The sequence below is a fragment of the Lagopus muta genome, chromosome 15 (assembly GCF_023343835.1).
Source record: "Lagopus muta isolate bLagMut1 chromosome 15, bLagMut1 primary, whole genome shotgun sequence".
In the NCBI taxonomy this organism is placed as follows: domain Eukaryota; kingdom Metazoa; phylum Chordata; class Aves; order Galliformes; family Phasianidae; genus Lagopus; species Lagopus muta.
In genome coordinates, this window is record NC_064447.1 from 6,893,111 (window position 1) to 6,913,399 (window position 20,289).

Genomic DNA, 20,289 nt, shown 5'->3' on the forward strand with positions numbered 1-20,289 from the left:
TGATATCTATGTTTCATATATCAGGAATATAGAGATATTGCAGGTCAGAAGAGGAATCCAATCTGTGCTTAAACCTGTGTAATCCTATCTTAGTCGAAGGAAGAAAAGCAAAAAACATTGATGTCAGCAGAGGATTTTCTCAGGATTTAGACCTGTTTAATTTAGATCAGAAATTGGCCTTTGTTTCTGGTGTTGCAAAATACGTTATGTATTTATGCAGTGTACACCATATGGTCCATGCCTGGCTTTAAGGATAACAGAGCAGTGCTGCTGCTCTGCTCTGCATGGTGTGACCCAGCAGGTCATCAGGAACACCTCTGCTCCTGGGGCAAAGGGACCCCAAACCAGCCCTGGAAATGGAAGATTGGCTATAAAAATAATCACCTGGGGCCTTCCCAGGGGCAGAGGTCCTGCGCTGGGCTGTGAACTGCTTTCAGACTTCGGCACGAGGCTGTGGGCAAGCTGCTGCATGAGAAGGTGCTGGTTCCCTCTGCTGAGACACTGGGGGATCCAAACCCCCTCCAGCCTGCCTGCACTGCGGGATTCAGGCTGCTTGGAGGAGATGCTCAGGGCTACTTTTGCCTTTTTGCACCAGGTTGGCCACTTTAATGAGAAAGACAGGATTAATAACAATGAGAGCACCAGGATGTTTGTGCTTCTGAACCAATCTGTTGCTTGCAAGTGAGGCAAAATGAAGACTCTTCATTCTGCCTGACTTTGTTAATAAGAAGTCGGTGGCTTCAGTCTCTGCATCACTGCAGGCATGGCAGAAAATGATTGTTTCTGGAGTTCTCTGGAATTTTTTAGCAATTGTCTTCTAAAGAAAAGAGCAGTTGCTCTTGGAGCTGACCTGCAGCACTTGCTGATGTTGCAGCCCATTAATTTAAACAGTGTCACGCCTCTCTCGACCTCACTCTTTTTATCTTGTTTTGCTCATGCAATGGTGAAAGAAATTACTGCAGCAGCTCACTGGGCTGTAATCTTTCTGTATATCAAATGAGGAACAATCTGCGTGGTGCTGGCTGTTGTGGGTGTGAAGCTACCTGGGGATGAGATGCCCATGCTGGGGGCATGGGATGTGGAGCTGCCTCCCTGCTGCTGGGTTTGGCCACTCTTGGGGTTCAGATTCCCTCTGCAGCTGGGTGCTGTGGGCAGCCTGATGGAGGAGGTGCAGGGGAGTGAGTTTTCCATGCAAATCAGAGCCTGCGGAGATTAAATTGATAAGTGCAAACCTACTGTGTTTCTTCCCTTGCTTTTCTGTTTCTGCTGAATATTACTGGCCACACTTAAGGAGCAAAGGGCAAAATTTAGTCCACCCCATGGCCTTCACAGTGAGCATGGTTAGTCTGCCTGCTAACAACACCCACTCTGCACTAAGTAGCTCTTCAATATTGATGTCAAGCAGTTCAGAAGTAGTTTCATACCCATTTAACTGGCAGAATAGACCTTTTAGATGGTGGAGACAGCATGGAAAAGGCTGGACACTGATTTTCTATCTGTACTGGGCTGGGGAAAGAAATGCAGCTTGCTTGCTGCACTGCGTTGTGTGCCCAGTGTGCTACACTGAAATACAGGAGTGCCTGGGAGCTCACTGAGTTCTGGGTCTGGAGGGGGTGGACCCACAGGAGTTAAAGGCTTGGTGCTAATCGAGTTAGGGTTTCTTCTCAGGAGATAAAGATCTTGCCAGACTTATTTCCCCAGTAATGTGCTGCCACCCAGTTGCCCACCTGCAGTTTTGGTTAAGTCTTTGCTATTTTTCCTTTTCCTTGCAGTCTGGTTGCAGCCTGAGGATACCACTGTGCAGTGTGCCTGCAGGAGCAGCATGCTGGCTGCCTAAGGCTTGCAGGGTTTGCTGATTGCAGCATAACAGTGACTGACAGCACATGTGCTTCCATGGATGCAATCATGGTTGGGACGTAGGGTTAGAAGAGCTTGGTGTTCCAAAGCTCTTGCAGTAAGAACATATACGTGTATTTTCTCAGAGTCTAGCCCAGTGTGCTGATGTGACACATCAAGCTTTTACAGGCTGTGGCAATAGCAATTAAAAAAACATAATGGGTAATATATTTGTAATGACTTTCTAGCCTGAGAGTTGATACAGGTACCCAGTGTTCCAGATCAGTGGCTGAAGCACCTCCAGCAGTAGGGGCTGGCTGTAGCTGGGTGTCAGGGGTGCAGGTGATCCAACAAAGCAATGCTCAATTATTTAAGGCCTTTTAAAATACACAGTATGTGAACAAATTGAATTAAACCCTAAAACTCTGGGGGCAGTTAGATTATGGCTGATGCTGCACTGTAAACAAGCTGATGGCATACTGATGTAAATCGAGTGAAGGTGTTCTGCTTGATACCTAGCCCAAAGGAGACGGTATTTCTCCTTTTTTGGAGCAGAGGCTGTGGGGCTGCAGGGCCTGGTGCCTGCAGGAGGCAGCAGAGGTTTGGGAAATCTCAGGCACATCTGGCATGGGGCATTCAGGAGCTGAAGGTGTGCATGGTCCTGACTGAGCAAGGCACTTCCTTAAGGAAGCTTAAGGAATTGGCTAAAGAAAATGGTGTAAATTAGTTTTTGGGCTGGATCTGTGCTGGGTTGATGCCATGCAAGCAGGCTCCTGGGTCAGTTAGGATCAATGTGGTGATAAGAGGATAGCACAGAAATGCTTTATTTGCATTGCATCGCTTTGTCCTCAACTATTCAACCCTTTCAATAGACACCAGTGAACTCAATTTTCTTTTATATTTCAGCATTTCTACTAAAAAGAGGTGTTTTTTTTTTTTTTTTTAATCCTTTCAGCTTATAAATGCATCTCTCAGTAAAGACCATCTGCAAAAGGAATTGGTTTGACCTCTGCTTCCTTAATTGCTTTTTGCTCCAAGTTGGCCTGGAAATAAATGTTGCTATTGTGTAAATTGCTGCAATGGTGGAAAGAGCCGATGAGATCAGGTGCATAAGTTCTGTCAGGAAAATCACTTTCTTAACAGGAAAGCAGCGCCTGCTGCCTGTAACCAGAGCGGGTCAGATCAACAGACCCACCTGATAATTAACCTATTTTCTGCTTCTGAGCAGCCCACAGTGCAGGTTGGAGGGTGTTTAATCTGAGATCTCTTCCAAGCTCCCTCTAGGCCCTGGAGGGGTGCTGAGGGCCAGGTAATTTGGGCTGGGGTAGGAGTGGAGAGCCAGGGCCCTCCTGCAGAGGCTGAAAGCGTGAGTGTGCGTGAAGCTGCTCTTTGCATCGTGTGCTTTCCATTCTTTGGATCAGCCCTGAGCACCCTGTGAGCCCCTGCCTGCAGCATCAGGCCTGCAGCTGGGCCACAGGATGCGTGGGGCGCTGGTGGCTGGGGAGGCTGCAGGCTCACACACCTGGGCTGGATGTGGTGCTGCCACTTACGGTCTGCAGGCATGCTGTGAGCAAGGGCTCAGCCTTGGGAAACCTCCACCCTGTTCTTCAGTGTAAGTCTACCTCTGTGCTATCGAAATTATCGAAGTGAGAGAAACAACAATGCTTGTGCAATTAGTACATTAATATGCTGAAGGAATCAGCATGCTAATTACTTGACAGGATGAGAATAGAGGTTGGGTTCTACAGAAGGGATGAGTCCTGTGGATTCAGCTCCATTAGGATGACAAAGCCTTCTGTATTTACCAGTAACACCTCCAGCAAGGTGCTTCACATTATAAGAAATCAAAATGCTTGGGTGAATGCTAAAACAAATGGCTTCTGCATTTAATGCACCCTCTGGTTTTACAATCCTGCTGAGGATTGTGTCCTAAGAATCAAAGAATAGGTATGCCTGGGATACTTTGCCTCTTCTAATTGAAGCTGTAAGCAATTGGTGGTCTTTAGGACTTCCTGGTTTGAGTTGGTTTTGTCTCTTTGGATTAAGCTTTGTCCTCTTCTGTGCTTGAAATAAAGAAAAGGAAATCAAAAAAGTGAGGAAGAAACAGCTATATTTAAAAAAGCAGGAAGCATTTGATTTGGGGGTCCTTTTATGTGATTTTTATCATGTTTGCTTTTACTAGGGTAATAAATTCTAGCAGGCCATTTAGCATAGTCATCTGAGCCACATTTGTGAGACACATCACATCTCTTCCGTTATGTGAGAGCCCATGAATAACACTGGCAGGCTGTGTACTGGAAGGGATGGGTGGCTTACTGCTCCTTACTGCAGCCTCAGAGGCAGTTCTCCAGGCAGCACAGAGCTGCCCTGAGGACACCAGCACCTCCTGGAGATATGCCTCCAGGTGCTGGTGGCTTCACCTCCAGGATCTGATGGTGACCACCTGAGAGGCCATGGATGCCCTAAGGCGGGGAGGTACCTCCTTCAAATGGTCAGCGACTTCATGTCATGTTTTTATTGTATGAACATGGAGAATTGTTGGGGACATGACAGGTTTGCTCATGTGGCCAAGGGTGCTGTGGTGTGGAGAGGACTGTCAGTCAGTGGGCTGGTGTGGTGCTGGGCATGCTGCAGTAGCACGGAGCTGCCTGCGTGGCTCCCGTGGCCATGAGAACAGAGCTTTGCTGTTCCCAAAAACAGCCCTAGGTCATTCAGTAAGAAAAAGCATCTCAGGCCCAAGCTGAGACATTGTGCTGTGGGCTGCTGCCACTTGCAGAGGGAGCACACTGTTCTGTGCTAGCGCTCACCTCTGAACCTACCTGCTTGGGTCCTGGAGCCCCTGCAGGCATTTGTTCTTAGAAGTCCTCCTCTTTCATGGGAAAGATTTTAATCTTTAGCCAGTGGTTATCCTGGCTTCAGCTTTTGGAGACTTTTGGTTCAACTTCCTAATGAGCTATGGCTATTTCTCAAAACACAAGGTGCTTTTATGCCTGCCCAACAAGAGCATGCAGCCTTGGCCAGCATCAGGCCCATAATTACTGACTGCAGCTGTCTGCAGCTTTTTTCCACGAGGCTGGGCTAGCACAAAGGATGGGCGTTAGGCTTGCCTCTCTCCCTTGGTTACTTCCCTGGCCTTTTAACAAGTTATAATTACAGAAAATTGGTTCTGTATAAGCATCCCACTGACAGTCTGTGTGTGTGAGATTCGTATCTGTAATTTGGCAATGATACTGATTATCATTACAAGGGGTCGTTAACATTGTGTTTGAAGAATGGCAAGGATGTCATCCTCCAAAGGATCTGGAAGATGATTCTTGTTCATTTACCCAAGTCGAGGCTGTTGTTCTTGCTTCAGCATCCTGATTTGCCTGGACAAAGGCCTTTATTTAGATGATAGAATTGTTTACCATATTCTTGCTAAATAGCAATGTGGATTTGTGGGTCCTCTTTATTTCAGTTATATTTAAATCTGAGTGCAACTTGTCTTTTTTTTTTCCAAGCTGCTCAGCCTGTCTCTTGGGTTGATGAGCTACACACTAAAAATTCCAGTGTCCTGGCCAAACCTTCTTAAAAGCTCTTCAAAAAACATCCACAAATTGCCACTGACATCCCAGGTTCTGGGGTGGCACAGCCACAGGACATGGCTGTCCCCTGGGGGGCTCATGTTCGGCAGTGCCCGGGGTGGCTGAGCGGTGTGCTTTCCTTGATCTGTCCCTGTTTCTGCTTCCCACAGTGTATGGGCACAACGTGAAGAGCAGCAACGACTTCATTGGGCGGATCGTCATCGGTCAGTACTCCACAGGTGCTCCTGAGTCCAACCACTGGCGCCGGATGCTCAATGCACACCGGACGGCTGTGGAGCAGTGGCACAGCCTGCGCTCGCGGGAGGAGTGCGACCGCGTCTCCCCGGCATCCCTGGAGGTGACATGAGGCGTGGCACCTGTGGTGGCCAAACCAAACAGGCGGGCAAGGCGGGGAAAAAACTCCAACCTCCAAATCACCCAACCTCACTCCCACCCCACAGCAGCTCCATCGGACCGAAGCAGCTGCCGGTACCCACCTGGCTGCCTTGGCCTTTGTGCAGACCCCCGCAGCGCCAACCGTGTCCTGCCGCGTCCTGTGCCAGCAGCTCCTCGGTGGCACTGGCCGCCTGACTGGCCGGACCCATTGCTCCCTGCGCCCGGCACCTCTCTGCTGTTTCAGTGACAGAGCAGCAGGTGGCAGGTGGAGGTGCCACAGGACATGCCAAGATGGGGAAGAGTTCTGAGTTGCTTCCACTCTCCTTACGATCCAAATCCATGACTTGTCCTCTCGGAGATATGCGTACCTGTGTGCTCTCGTTGGTGAACATCATAATTAGGCTAGGATGTTTTTTTAAATGGTAGAAGCTGTGGTGAAGTCGATTCTGGCTCCAGTTTTGTCCTTGTATTTGTTTCAACAGAATTAAGCTCCTGTTAATATGTGGCCAGCACACACAGCCCTTGCTGTGCGGGGCCAACGTGCCGCCAGCAGCGGGGCCTGCCACTCTCCATAGCAGTCTGTGTGCGTCCAGTAGATACTGTGATGATATAGCGAGTAAATGTCTCCAGTAGCATTTATACTTCTCAATCCTTCCTGATGTTGAGTAAAAGAAACCTGCTGTGGGTACTTCTGCAGTTAAGAATGCCCCCAATGCACAATTTTACTTCTCTGATAGACTGCAGTGACTCCTTCTGTGTTGTGTGTGTTTACTGAGGTAGTTTTCCAGGTCAGCACATGAATGTAGGTGTGGTCAAGCTGTCCTGTTGGTTGCTTCTGTACATTATTTTTTTTTCCACGGCATATTGTCTGGTATAATGCAGATTGTATATTTATTGAAAATAAAAGTCTATTTAATTGTGCCACGCACCCTGAGGTGGTAACTGTTAGCAGAACTCATTCTTCCGTTGAGCTCAGTTATGTTTATGGTGCTAGTAAAGACAAGCCAGAAGGTTGGAGCAGGCCCTTTTTTTACTGTGGGTGAGCCCAGGGTTATTTGGGGGAGCAGACCTGGAGCTGGCACAGCCCTGCCTGCCTGGTGGCCAAGGGCCCCGTTCCTACTGCGTGCATTCCCAGCCAGAGCACCCTGGAGAGGCAGAATGTGATGTGTGTGCCTGTGTGGGACTGCGGGTCGCTGTGCTCTGCAGGAGCTGCCCCCAAATTATTACATATGGTAAAAGTTGGGTTTTTTTTGGTTTTCTATTTTTTTTAACCAGTGTTGTGGCTGTAGGAAAATCTGTATCTTGCTTTCAGCGCATTCACAACTCATACTAGAGGGATGGCATCCACAAGAGAGCAGGGTTTGGTGCACTCCCAGAAAAAGCTGTAAATTTGGATTGGATGCTAAGAATTAGAAGGAAACAGCACTGAATGTGTTCCCAAGAAGTGTGCCCAGTGCTGGCTGGAGGCATAATGGGGTCACAGAGTTCTATAGCATGTGTGTGTTCTGTTTCCCTCACCTGTATGCTGATACTAGAAAATGACTTAATACAATGTTGTGTTATTGTTTTTTAAATCTGAAGTTTATTTCCAAACACAGTTCTGACCACAGAAAGGAGACATTCTGGAGCATCCATTCTGGAGCATCTCTGCTTGATGCTGGAGGTTTCCTCGTGTTGCAGGATGGCACGAGCACGGCGTGGAGCTGGCAGGCGGGCGGCAGAGTGAGCGAAGCAGCATTGCTCCGGGCAGCACAGCCAGTGCCTTCCTCTCTGAGCTCCCGGCGCTGATAACAGCCAGCCCGCAGCGCACAGCGGGGCAGTACGGGAGCGCAGCCCCGCCGGGAGCCGCATCCCCGCCCGGCTCGGGGAGGAGGGCAGCGGCGGGGAGGTGCGGGGCCGCCTCCTGCCGCGGGTGGGGCCGGAGCTGCCCCCAGTGCCGCCGCCCGCCCTGGCCGGAGCCGAGCACCGCGGAGTTGCGGCGATGGGCTGCGGCCGTGCTGTGTGCGTACTGCTGGCTGCTGCGCTTCTGCCTGCCCGCGCCTTCCCCCAGACCAACATCAAGATCAGCCAAGGTGAGTGAGAACGCGGTTACCCCATTTTGGGCAGCGAGGTCAGGCCCTCTCGGAGGGGCAGCAGTGGACTTATCAGTTTCTTCTGCTCCAGAATTCTCAGGCTTGTCAACTTCTTCTTTTGGGAGGATAAGCCCAGAGCAACATGAAAAATGACATAAATACGTGGTTCCTCCCATTCCTCTGCTTTTTTTTCTGTATGTAAGTCTGAAGCATGGAGTGACAGCAGCTGCTCTGTGCCACTTACATGTGTTGCAAACTTGTTAACGGGGCTTCATGGAGGTGTGCCTGTGCACAGTGCAGCACACTGTTCGTTTGTAGGGCTCTGAGCAGAGACGGAGAGTAGCATTGAGTGCTACTCGTGAGGAAAGGGATCAATACTTGGCTGCCAGATGCCTCATCAATGGCAGCTTTCCCCCCACTAATTAAGGAGTACAAAAATGCAAGATAACTGCTATCTGTTACCTCTGGCTGTAGCAGAGCCGCAGGGGGCTGCTGCTGTTGGCTGCGGCAGCCTCACATCTCCAAGAGTGTGTGACATGAGATTCCAATCTGGAAGGACAGCTTGGTTTTATTATAGGGTCTTAAAAAGCAGAGCTCTCTGTCTGAGAGGATGTTGCTTTTCTGATGCTCTTCAAATGTTCTTTAAAGTTTTACTTGGAAATCTGTGACTGGTACCTAAAACAAAACAAGAAAATAGCGACACAAAAACAAATGACTGCAGGGTGTGCAAAACATTGCCCAGTTACTGTCTGATCTCCATGTCCATCAGTGGCTGCCAACCCTCAGACACAAGGGAACTTCCACCCTGCTGAGGCAGGGACTCATGCAGTCAGTGTTGTGTCTCCTTCAGTAGCATCCTGATTAAAAAAAGCCTCAGGAAAGTGCCTGGGGATTTCTCAGTTTGTTGTTGGGAAGTGAAGCTTTCTGCCAGAGCTGTGCCAGCTTCTGCATGTCTGTGACACAGGGTTTGTCCCGTTGCGGGGATCCTGGTGGCTCTGAGCTGGGTCTCAGTAATAAGTAATTAGAACTCTAAACAAATGGAAGGAGAGCGAAGCTCTCTTTCTGACCCTACATTTTTCCTTTCCAGCTTTTCTGGATGTTACCTACCTAGTGTGGATCTTACCTTCAGTCAAGTTTAGACCAGAAATTTGGGGACAAAGGGCTGACGTGCCATGGGGCTGGCAGGAAGTTGGTGTTGCAGATGGTAGCTTTGCTTCAGGTGCTGCTCTGGCCCCTGGGAGCTGATGCTACTGAGGGGGACGTTTTTCTGGGGGTTTTAAATCTGAGGACCTGGTCAGAATATGCCCCACTCCTGTTTACATTAAGTATCGTTTTCAGCTGCTGGCTTAGGTTATGAGGTTTTCCTATAGAGCTGTGAGTGTGCTTATATACTCACGCATGAAATTTCTTGTGGCTTTTCTGCTAAAAATAGCTCCTGAAGTTCCCAGATCACAGCAGCACCCCCAGTTGTCGCTGCCTGTAAACATAAGAGCAGAAATCCTCCTCCAAAGAGAGCACCAGAGCCTCTGATCCTGACCCAAGAGAGAGGATGCTAATTAAATGTTGACCTCCCTTCTTTTTCTTTTTGGTATATTTAACCTTAAATTCCTTCTGGCACCTCTGCTTCGCTGAAGCTCATCAAATTAATGCTACCTAATGGGAAGCAGCGCAGAATAACAAAGGAGGGCCGTCTGCATCTCCACTCAGTTTTGGCTGCTTTGGACAAGAGGGGGGCAGTGATCCTCCGGGGCAGGGGGTGCTGAGGGCCCCAGTGTGATCCGGGAAGGGAGGGAGTTGCTGGTCTCTGCCCTGTGAATTTTGCCACCATGCTGCTGGAGGTGAAGAGTTTGCCAGGGTTTTTTGCACCTCAGTAAAAACAGCTGGGGGCTGCAGCCTTTTCCCCTGGATCCAGTCCTTTGCCCCCACTCTTTGTGTGACACCGCAGGAAATCACATCAGCTTGTGGCATTCCTGGTCCTTCTGCTCTACGGCTGCGACAACAATGGCTCACTTTTCTTAGGGCTGTGCTTTTCCCATCGCAAGACAAGCTGGATGCCATCCTGAGCCACACATCACCGCTGAGCTGCCTGGGTCTTGGCTGCACTGCTCTGAAGCTGCTCCTCGTCTTTTTTTGCCATACCAACATTGCCTTCACTGCCCCCTCATCACACGTGGCTGTTGGTGGGGATCTGCTCTGCTCACCACTGACTGACCCATGGTGGCAGTCAGTTCCCTCCAGGCTCTTCAACACCGGAGGCCTTTCAGCAGTGCCTTGACCTCTCCGGCCTTGAGCCTGTTACCTGCTTGGGTAGCTCAGTGGCATCTGCCTCTCCCAGGGCTGGGCTGTGCCCTAAGCCCTGCTTCTGACCCCTCAGTCATTCCAACAGAGCCCTGGGGGGAGGCAGGAGCTGATGCTGAGGGAGCTGGGGCACATCAAGGCTCAAAACGCAAGGGCTAAGGGGGTTCAGCCTGTTTGCTATGTGATTTTGGGACATGCACATGTATTAGTGTTAGTTGGTGTATGCTCTTTCTCCTTTGTTCCACATAAAGGAGGCTGCAGAGGGATGTGTTCATGCTGCTGCGAATTTTACATTATGTAAGGGCTCCAAAAATGCCTCTTGTGCCCCCAAAATAGCCTCACTTGAGGAACTTCTCTTGCCTTGCTGAAGAGCTCTGCAGGGCCCCTCTTATCTCCCAGGGAGGCAGATAGAGCAGCACTGCACCCCTTGGCCTCTCCAGGGCTATTTCTGGCCCACAACACAAGGCATGCTGGTGTGCATGGCTGCCACTGGGCTAGGACAGGAGCTGAGAGGGAGCTGCGGCCTTCCAGGGGGTACAAGCAAGAGAGCAGTGCATGGCCACAGCCCTGCTGCTGTGATGCCAGCCCCATCCCAGCACAGCGGCCCTACTGGTGTCTGATGAAGCCAAGAGAAGCTCTTATCTCGTCTTTAGTAGCATCAGTGAGTATTTTCATTTGGAGTACCCCATGCATGATACCACGTCAAACAGGCTTGCAGTGCAAATCTCAATATTCTTCTAGGTGGCCACTAGAATAGGGAAACTCATGGCTTTTTGCAAAATTTGTTCGAGCTTGTGCAAAATTTTGAATGGCTTTGGCCAAAGCTGCTTTTTTTCCCACGTGTATGGCTTTGGTTTGTTGTCAAGGAGCAGGGGTGGCAGTTGCTTCTCCTACATCTCCTGTGTGTCCTTGCTCTGCCCCCAGCCCTGCCGGAGCCTGTGCATGCCTATTCCTGCCCTCTTTTCTGGACGGAGTATGAAGGGCACTGCTACCGCTACTTCCCCATCAACAAAACCTGGGCCGAGGCCGACCTCTACTGTGCGGAGTTCTCCATTGGCATCAGGTCAGCGAAGCTGGCCTCCATTCACAGGTGAGAGCTGCCGACTGTCCTCTTCCTTCTGGGAAAGCGGGGACATGGGGACTGCATCTAATTCCATGCAGCAACCAAGGCCAGCCTGCTGTCTTGAGCATGCAAAGCTGGGGAAGAAAATGCTTTTTGCTATGCTGGCAGAAATAATGCAGTAGTGCTCCCTGAATCTCCCGCAGGGTGTTTCTTGTACCTGAACTGGGGTAGAAATCTGATGTGATTACATAGGCTCTGCTCCTCCACTCCTTGTCCTCTACCACGCACCTTTTGCAAAGGCCTGGCACCAGATCACCACAATTAATAGACAGGGAGCCATTTGTCCAGCTCTGGGAAGGATGGTGATAGCATGTCCCTGACCCTTGCCAGTGGTCACTTCTCACTGCTGCACACCTGCTCTTTTGCCAGCTGGGAAGAGAATGTCTTCGTGTATGACCTGGTGAACAGCCGCGTGCCCGGCATCCCCACTGACATCTGGACGGGGCTCAATGACCTACGGCAGGTGAGCAGCCCCAGCCTGTGCTTCTTTTCCTGTTTTCCTGGTTGTTGCAGTAAGTAGGTGTGTTGGCAGCCTCCTTCCTGCTTAGGTTTTCTTCCCTTGGAAACTGGAGAATTATTCTGTGGTTTAGAGAATAGCCAAGTCTATTGCTGTTCTTTTTGTAGACTGAAAATTTCTCCAATGTCAAAAATCACCAAGTTTCTTATGATGCTCTGCAGCTTTTAAAAAACTGGCCTGTTGGAGATATTTCCTCACCATATTACTAGATGATATAAAAATTGAGATCATCAGAACCGTCACACATCAGCAATTCCTCAAAAAGAAGAAGAAAAGGAGGAGAGGGAACACAGAATTTTGCACTCTTCAGTTGCAAGATTGATTTCAAGAGAACCCCTGTGCAGTACTGCAGTCTTGTGGAGCTGCCTTCCACTGATGTTTTATGGGCACTTAAGAAAAGCAAAATGAGCCTTATCATTTATTACTGTAGCTTGAATTATAGTATGGAGGGATATTAAATCAACGTACAACAAGAGGGATATTGAATTGCTTGAGCATGAGCAGAGAAGAGCAATGAAGCTGAGGGAGGACAAGAAAACAAGTTATGAGGAGTTGCTGAGGGAGTGGGGGCTGCTCAGTGTGTGGTCTCAAGTTGTGCCAGGAGAGATTTAGATTGCAAATCAGGAATAATTTTGTCGTGGAGAGGGTGGTCATCATTGGAATGGGCTGCCCGGAGTGGTGGTGGAGTCCCTGAAAGTATTTAAGAAAGGAGTGGATGTGGCACTGAGGGGCATGGATTAGTGATAGGACATGGTAAGTCAGGCTCATGGTTGGACTTGGTGATGTTGAAGACTTTTCCAACCTCAGTGCCTGTATGGTTCTATGCTATAAGTTTGTGGTGCAGATTGCTAGTGCTCCCTGGGGTAGGTCTTCAGCTGTATAACCTCAATGAGTTGCTTGTTTGGTTCTCCATGTGTCCCTGTAGTGTCTTGCACCCATCCCCATTTGGGTATGTGGCAATGGGTTGCCTTGGGACAGGGTCTGAGGGGCACTGCTCCGCAGTGGCTGCACCTCTGCCTGTGCCCCACAGGAAGGTCACTTTGAGTGGACAGACGGCACCTCCTATGACTACAACTACTGGGATGGCAGCCAGCCCGATGATGGCATCCACTCCATCCCAGAGGAGGAGGACTGTGTACAGATGTGGTACCGGGCCAGCAGCGGTAAGCACTGCAGTTCAAGGGCACACCGAGTCCTATTTGCATGCAAATAAATTCTGTCTGCTGCTGCTTGTGCTTTTCTGAAGAGGCTGCTTGGTAGGGTGACGATTTGCATTTAAAATCTTTATTTTCTGCTTTTCTTCACAGTGCAGGGTGTTTTCTCTATAACCACACTCACACACAGACTTTCCCTCTGCTTACATCCATCTTCAGCAGCTAGGGGGGAGCATCACTGGAGAATCACTAAATTTAGTCAAAGTTAATGTGTTGTGATCCCCCCCCCCCCCCGCGTGCGCAGCTTGCTGCTAAGCACATCCCTTGGCCAGCTTTCGCTTCCATTGCCACCATGGGCTCTCACTAAAGCACGGCAAGACCCTGCTTGTGTGAGGAGCCCAAAGGCATCCAAGGGCTGGGTGCTTTGCCTCACACCTTGTTTTTGGGGCAGCGCTGCGCTCCTGGAACGACAACGCCTGCGGCCGGACCTTCCCCTTTGTCTGCAAAATCCCCTCGCTGGCCCTGGACTGAGCCTGACTGTGTGCCCAGCTTCGTGCTGCCTCCGCGGGGCAGCGCAGGACGGAGCAGGCGTCGTGCTCATCACCTCGGCCCTGGAGCTCTGTCCGCTGACAAGTGAGTTGCAGAGCAATGGAGGCCACCCGGATTTAAGCCTGGGGTCGGGTTTAAAATAAACTCTCACAGGAAATCTGTAGGAAATCTGTTATTTTATCAATGCAGAAGAGTTGTGGCTGCAGGTAAAGAATTGGGAGAAAGGGGACGGGCTGTTGCTGGTCACTGTGGGGTCATGATGATGGCTTGGGGGGGGGGGGGGGGAAAGCTTGGAGCAGCTGTGCTGTGCTGTAAGGGGACAGCAAGTGTGAGTTACACATATAGCATGCACACATGTGCCAAACGCTGTGGCTGTGCCATCAGCTGCAGTTGGATTGGTCTTCCTGACTTTAAAGAGCAAATGCAATATTAATTCTTCCTAATTGCTTCCTATAAGCTTGTCAGTAATATGTAAAACATAATTATCATCACAGGCCCCCTGGATAGGTTTTAGGATCAATTATCCCTTAAGAAACAGCTTTAAGACACAGGACCTTCTCTGTAGGCTGTTCCAGGCAGGACAGGGTCCTTTTCCTCATCTTGACACAAAACCAAGACAAATCCTTTGCAAAAATGAGTAAAAACTCCCACATAAAATTGCTTTGTTGTCCCTGATGTCACCAGCTGAGACACATCTCAAAGCTCATACTTTCCAGAGTGATTGTATTAGTGCACTGAGGTCAGCAGGGCTGAGACAGCTTTACCCCTAACAGCCACCTCTGCTTTTGGCTAAAATACATTTTCTCTCTGGGACCTTGGAATGGAGCTGCAAAACTTGGTGGGGGTACATTTGTAGTTCTAAGTGGGGCTGTGTGTTGGAGCCAGTCTTAAAAATGAGGAAATATTGTCACCCCAGGTACGCATTTAAAATATATTTAATTATATATGTATACTTTTCAGCAGTTTTCTGCCAAAATGCTGTGTGGTAGAGAATGTTCACCCCGTCCATTTTGTTATGGAGGTGAATGCCCAGGGTCCCTCAGCACAGCCAGGCTGGAGGACCCAAAGAGCAGATCCACCTCCAGAGTACCTGGGCTGTGCTGCTGGTTTGGCTGTCTCAATGGCGCAGAGATGCTGAGCGTCCCAGCACTCTACCTGGGAGATGCTCTCCTCTCCATCCCCATTGCCCAGCTCCTAGAGGGGTGAGTCCGTGCTGCTGATGCCTTCATTTCTTTGGTTGTGGGTGCATGCAGAACCTTACACTCAGCAGAAGCCCCTGGTCAAGACATGAGATGGATGGATGGGCACCCAGTGTTTAGTCAGCCTGCATGATTCAAGAAGACAAAACCCATTTATTTCCCTCAAGAACTACAAACCTTTTCTATTATATGGTGATTTGCTTATTGCTGCTGTGGCTCACCCGTGGGCACTTGTGGTTTGGTTGTTTTTTTGGGGGGGTTGTTGTGTTTTTGTTGTTGTTATTTGTTCTGTTTTTTGTTTTTCTTTTAGTGGATATTCCTGACCCATGGAATCGGTGGTTTTGGAACAAATGGTGCTGCTGGGAAGCCAAGTGGCTGCAGTGAGGTGGCGAGGAGCTGTCCTGTGAGGGGCTTGCATCCTCTGGATGCTGGGAACACTTGCAGCAAAAGAGCAATGGTCACTGATGCTCTGAGTTGCAGCAGTGAAATAAGACTGGTTTCTGTGCACAGCATGCATTACCTTCTCTCCTCACTTTCCTTTCTGAGAGTCTTCCTTTTTTTTATGCATGAAAATAATTATTTTAGGGTAGCTTTTGCATGTTGGATAGGAGGTAATGCATGTGTTTTTTCCAGGCTTTTTTGCCTGCTGTCATACAGCAGTGCATTGCACACAGATAGCAATGGTACGTAAAGAAACCAGCTGTAAAAGCAAGATGTTCCTGGTCCCAGTGAGTTCAGCAAATGCTGAACTGAAGCAGCACCTGGTGCTGGGGCTGCCTCCCTGCACTGCTTCTTCCTGCTCACTCTGTTTGCAGGAGCTGGGAGCTCAGCACCATGGGGCCTGGCATGCCTACAGCCAATGCACCCACCTTTCCCCGCAAGTGGCTTGAGACATTTCCAAAAACAGGTTTGAAAAGTTCCCTTGGGAAAGCATTTGAAGAGTTGGGCCCTACCACGGCTAAAAATACTGCTAATGGGGTGAGCCTGTGGAAGCTGTCGGCTCCAATTAATGTCTTCATTTCCAGGTAAAGAGAAGTGAACTTGCATGACCAGAAAGTCGAACTGGAGTTAATAGGGGTGATGTTTTGCAAACCTCTGCTGCTTTCACCTCAGGCTCCAGGATACTTACTTTCAAAAAAAAAACAACCAACCACCCAGTGCTTCTTCCTTTGCTGCTGCCTTCTGTGTCACAGCAATCACACAGGGCCCATGGGACAAAAGGAGTGTTCTGCTCCTGAATGAACTCTTGGATCATCAGGGTTGATGCTTGGCAGATGATGAGATGTGCCTATGCCCTCGGTGTTTGCCCAGCTGGGAGGAGCTGCAGCTCTTCAGGTTGAACATTATTTTAGTTTTCCTGTGCCTGGTGTCCATGCCCCCAGCTCCTCACCTTGGCTGTCCCTGTGTGTTGAGGCCAGCAGCTTGGGAACCCCCAAAGCAATAGATGCAGGAGAGTCCTCTTAGCTCTCCAAGTATTTCAGGAGCTCAATACCTTCCTTTGCAATGTGTGAACTCAGGTTAAGTTTATGACATAGTCTGGGCGTGAACAAAAATGATCATCTATTGGTGACAAATGCCTTTATCCTCCTGTGCCCCATTCCTTGGTCTGTATAGGTGCTATTGTCCCCACTCAGCCCCAGCAGGCAGGAGGCATGGGACCACCTGCACACTTTGTCATTTAATTCTGGTTTTATTTTATTTTATTTTATTTTATTTTATTTTATTTTATTTTATTTTTATTTCCTGAGATTCTCTGCTGTGTGTGGAAGGAAGCTTCAAGGACAAGCTGCAATCTCTGGGTCACGCAAACATTTTGGTGCTGTGCCATGGGGAGGGCAGTGGGAACCAAGGGGCTGGCTCAGTGTGTTTGGTTCATACTGCCCACATCACTCACTGCCAATACCATCACATTCTGACTCCCTGAGATTGTGGAAGACACCTGCCCAGAGTCAGCTCTGTGTTTGGTCCAGACATTGCATGAGCATTCAGTACTTCATGATGGAGAGTCTGTGGGTTTGCAGCTCTTCTGCTGTGGCACAACTATGTGAGAAAGGTGATTGGGTCTTTTATTAAATGCTTTTGCACGGCAGGGGCTTGTCAGCTTGGCTTGAAACTTTCCTCTCTGGTTGCAAGTCATCAGAAGTGCAGATCTAATGAGAAAGTAATGAGTTCCTGCTGGTAAACCCGGTCAGCCTTGGAGGTCACTGTGTCAGCGTGCAGGTGATGTGGTGGAGAAAGGGACCTCAGCTTGGCAAGGCTACTGCCACCTGTTTGTCCCCCAACCTGGGCAAGGCTGTGCTGGGCAGGGTACAGGAATAGGGCTGCTGCTCAGCAGCGTCTGAGAGGTGCCTTCCAACACAGTCATACTGCAGTGCTCCTGCTGCTTCAGCTCAACGGAGCTGTGCTTTGTCATCTGTTAACAGACAGCCCGGCTCTTGGGTTACCACGGCAACTGGATATTTGCTCATTTGTATTTCTTGAAAATTATTCCTTCTTGTTGATTGCAGTGTTTGTGGAGCTGCTTGTCAGGGTGCTGAGGTACCAGCACCTGTCAGCACTGTGTGCAAGTGGACCAGTGCTGCTTCAGAGTGGGCAGAAACTCTGCTGGCTGTGATGTGCTGTAACTGCATTCCTCCTGCACAGATGGGTACCACAACCCATGGGCAGGGTGTTTGCTCTGCTCATCCCACCTGACCTCTGCTTGTTGCATTGTGTAGCCAGTTGGGTAATGTACAACATAAGTTGCTGGAGACCTTCCTTAGGAGGGGAAAGGGAAGCATTTGCAGGATGAGGGTTTTTCATGCGTGGAAATGCCTGCAATAAAACACCCCCCTTTGGGTACTCTCAGGCTGAGGGATGACTGTCCCTTGTATGATGGAGAGAGGAGATGGGGGCTGGAGGGGCTCCAGGGAAACAACTGCTGCTTCCATCCATCCAAGCAGGGGGTGGTCAGCATTGTCCCCCCCATCCCCTCCCTCTCACTACACCCATCACACACTGAAGGGGAAGACACCAGTAGAAGTGAGAACCCACTGAAATGTGGGTTCATTCATCATGATGAGGGCAAATAGCCTCAGAAAAGAGTCGTGGTCTGCATTAATCTCCGTACCGTAGAAGGCACCGTAGAAAGGCACAGGCCCAAGTAGATGCTTGAATGGAAATGATGAAGGTGTTCGTCTAATATGGAGAATTGCCCTGGATTTGGCGGGGTTGTGAAAGCAGTTACAATTTCTAGTAGCAGTAAGATTAATGGTTATGATGAAATCTTAAACACCAGCTTTGTACTCTGCCCTTTCAATACCCATTAACTCCTTACAAAGGCTCTGCTGTAGCTATCCGGGGGAGCTGGCTGTGCTTATGCATGTAACCCACCCAACCTCACATTCAGCTTTGCTGATAGGGATTGCTGTGTTACTTTTTGCCCTGGGCCCTACTTGTGCACTCTAGAGCTGCCAGGGTGGGACTTAAGAGGATATTTAGGCCAGATGTTAGGTAGAATTTATTTAATCAGAGGATGGTGATGCTCTGGCACTGCTGCCCAGAGCTGTGGGTGCCCCATCCCTGGAGGTACCCAGTGCCAAGCTGGATGGGGCCCTGGGCAGCCTGAGTTGGTGAGGGACAGCCAACCCTCAGCAGGGGGTAGGAACTGCATGGACTTTAAGATCCCATCCAATCCAAGCCATTCTGTGATCCTCTGACTTTTGGGAAGGATGGGCTGGTTTGTAGTTTTAGGTGGAGGGGGCAAGCTGATACTGAATGACGCTTGCAGTTTCCTCCATTTCTAATTGGAGTATCCAGCCATGCAGGGCACCAAATGCCTCTCAGAGCAAGGATTTTAACTCTAAAATGCCAGCATAGCCTCCTATCATCTGCCAGCTGCCTGTCCTCTCCTGCATCTCGTTCTCCATTTTCTGGTTGGAACTGAATGACCCCTCCACCCCCCACCCCCCAAAAAGCTGCGGTGTTGTTCAGATGGCTCAGTGCGGTGAATGACCCATTTTTTTCTTCTCCAATGAGTCATGGATCCTCCTATGAAAGATCTCATTATTAATATGCCATTTGGGGAATATGTCTGATTTTTCCAGCAGCAGCCCTGTCTCTGCTCTGTAAGGAAACCTACACAATTAATGGCTATGTCAGACAGCTGTGCCCTAGGACAACTAATTTGATATCTGTGTCTGCTTGTTTTTGAAGGATAAGTTGCTTTCTTTTTTAGATGAGTGCGATGCAGCCTGCTTACCACTTGCTCCTTATTAGACATTTGTTGGAATTGTCACAAGCAGGGCATGGGGATTCCTCCCCAAGCAGTCTGTCTTGCAAAAGATAAGCAGAAGAGGACAGGGAATTCTGGGGTGTGAAGGATGCTCAGGGAAAGCCTTTACTGTCACCCTGCATCTGGGAGGCCCCCAGATATTTGATATCTGGCAAACCTGGTGAAGCACATAACTGAATGAGTGTGTCTCTCTGTATATATTTGTATTCATTATCTATGATCTTTAAAGGACATTTCTCCTACCAGGAGTCCAATTACATCATTTTGAAGTTCAAGAGACGTGTTTTCTAAGATTTACAGAGAAATCTAATTGCAGGCTGCTTATGTATCATGCTGTCATGTCACCTCGTTAGCCTGATGAGCTGGCTGAATTGAAGGACAATTGCTTTGTGTTCTGCCAAGTATGCCTTCTAGAAAACAGGTGCAGTACTCAGTACAATTGAAGAGCACTGAGCAGACTGGCTGGGTTGGGGTAGTTCTGTGTGTGTGTATCTCTGGGTGAGGCAGAAGGTTGGAGTGTGGGATGGAGAGCAGCAGCAGGGCTCCGGTGGGTCTGTGTTCCTCTGGGCAGGAACTCGGCTGCAGCCATGGATGTTGCTGTGCTCCTCGCTGGGCACACACTGCCTCTTCTCATCTCCATCCTATGGATGCTATTAAACCACAGCTGCTGCTGGCCCCTGCTTGTTATCGAAGGCTGTAAGTTGCCACAGTGGATAGCACTTCATCCTGCTCTCTGCCTCCCTGGGAGGCCAGGTCCTGGGAAAGCCGTGTTTATCCCAGAGATCCTTGGTCTTTTCGGGACCTTTCTTTCTATTATGCTCATTTTGAGCACATAATTTCAAAACCACTCTGTTTGCTTTCTTTGTGAACACAGACAAGGCATCCTCGACACCACCAGGAGCTATATGAAGCGCCTGCTAGCACAAGCAGGGCTGTGAGACAGTGTGGTTGCCTTTTGAAAGAGACACATTGCAGATCGTGTTTCCCAAGCAGGTTGCTGTAATGTTTGTTGCTGCTTGTCCCCTAGCAATGCTGCTAGCTCACACCGGGGACAGCAGCCAGCTCTGCGCTGAACCGCTGCTCTGTGGGCAGACAGCAACTCCTGTGTACGTTGGAGCTGGTGGTGCCAGCAACAGGAGCTGCTTGGGCAGCATGCACAGTAATGCTGTCACAGCTTGATTTGTCCCTGGTGCTTCTCCACCCAGATTCCCCATTGGTGGCAGTGCAGTGTCTGCTGAGGAGACCTGAACTGCAGGTTTTCCTGAGGCCTGTCCATGGTAGTCCTGCTGTCGGGCCAGGCATGGCTGTT

The 20,289-nt window shown here is 49.5% G+C and overlaps 2 protein-coding genes across 6 annotated transcripts in view; both read left to right on the plus strand.

Annotated features, from left to right (window-relative positions):
- The window catches only part of SYT17 (synaptotagmin 17), a 38,233-nt gene extending 31,410 nt beyond the window's left edge, over positions 1 to 6,823 (plus strand). For 3 of the 5 annotated variants that reach the window (XM_048961974.1, XM_048961973.1, XM_048961972.1), the window contains one exon: positions 5,570 to 6,822. In XM_048961974.1, coding sequence (XP_048817931.1) covers positions 5,570 to 5,766 — 197 coding nt within the window. In that variant the 3' untranslated portion in view covers positions 5,767 to 6,822. Of the gene's footprint in view, positions 1 to 5,569 lie in introns of all 5 variants that reach the window. The other 2 variants (XM_048961970.1, XM_048961971.1) reach the window with 2 other exon arrangements.
- An 810-nt stretch (positions 6,824 to 7,633) lies between these two features.
- CLEC19A (C-type lectin domain containing 19A) lies at positions 7,634 to 13,658 on the plus strand. The gene is made up of 5 exons (XM_048961916.1): positions 7,634 to 7,867; positions 11,090 to 11,255; positions 11,658 to 11,751; positions 12,836 to 12,968; positions 13,411 to 13,658. The coding sequence occupies exons 1-5, from the start codon at positions 7,777 to 7,779 to the stop codon at positions 13,488 to 13,490; spliced, it is 564 nt and encodes a 187-aa protein (XP_048817873.1). The 5' UTR covers positions 7,634 to 7,776; the 3' UTR covers positions 13,491 to 13,658.
- Positions 13,659 to 20,289: the final 6,631 nt, after the last annotated feature.

Excerpts from the sequence above, each read along its gene's own strand:
- CLEC19A (XM_048961916.1), top strand. The coding sequence starts at position 7,777 with ATGGGCTGCGGCCGTGCTGTGTGCGTACTGCTGGCTGCTGCGCTTCTG. Across the intron at positions 7,868-11,089 it reads CAACATCAAGATCAGCCAAG|CCCTGCCGGAGCCTGTGCAT; the intron begins GTGAGTGAGAAC and ends CTCTGCCCCCAG. Across the intron at positions 12,969-13,410 it reads GTGGTACCGGGCCAGCAGCG|CGCTGCGCTCCTGGAACGAC; the intron begins GTAAGCACTGCA and ends TTTTTGGGGCAG.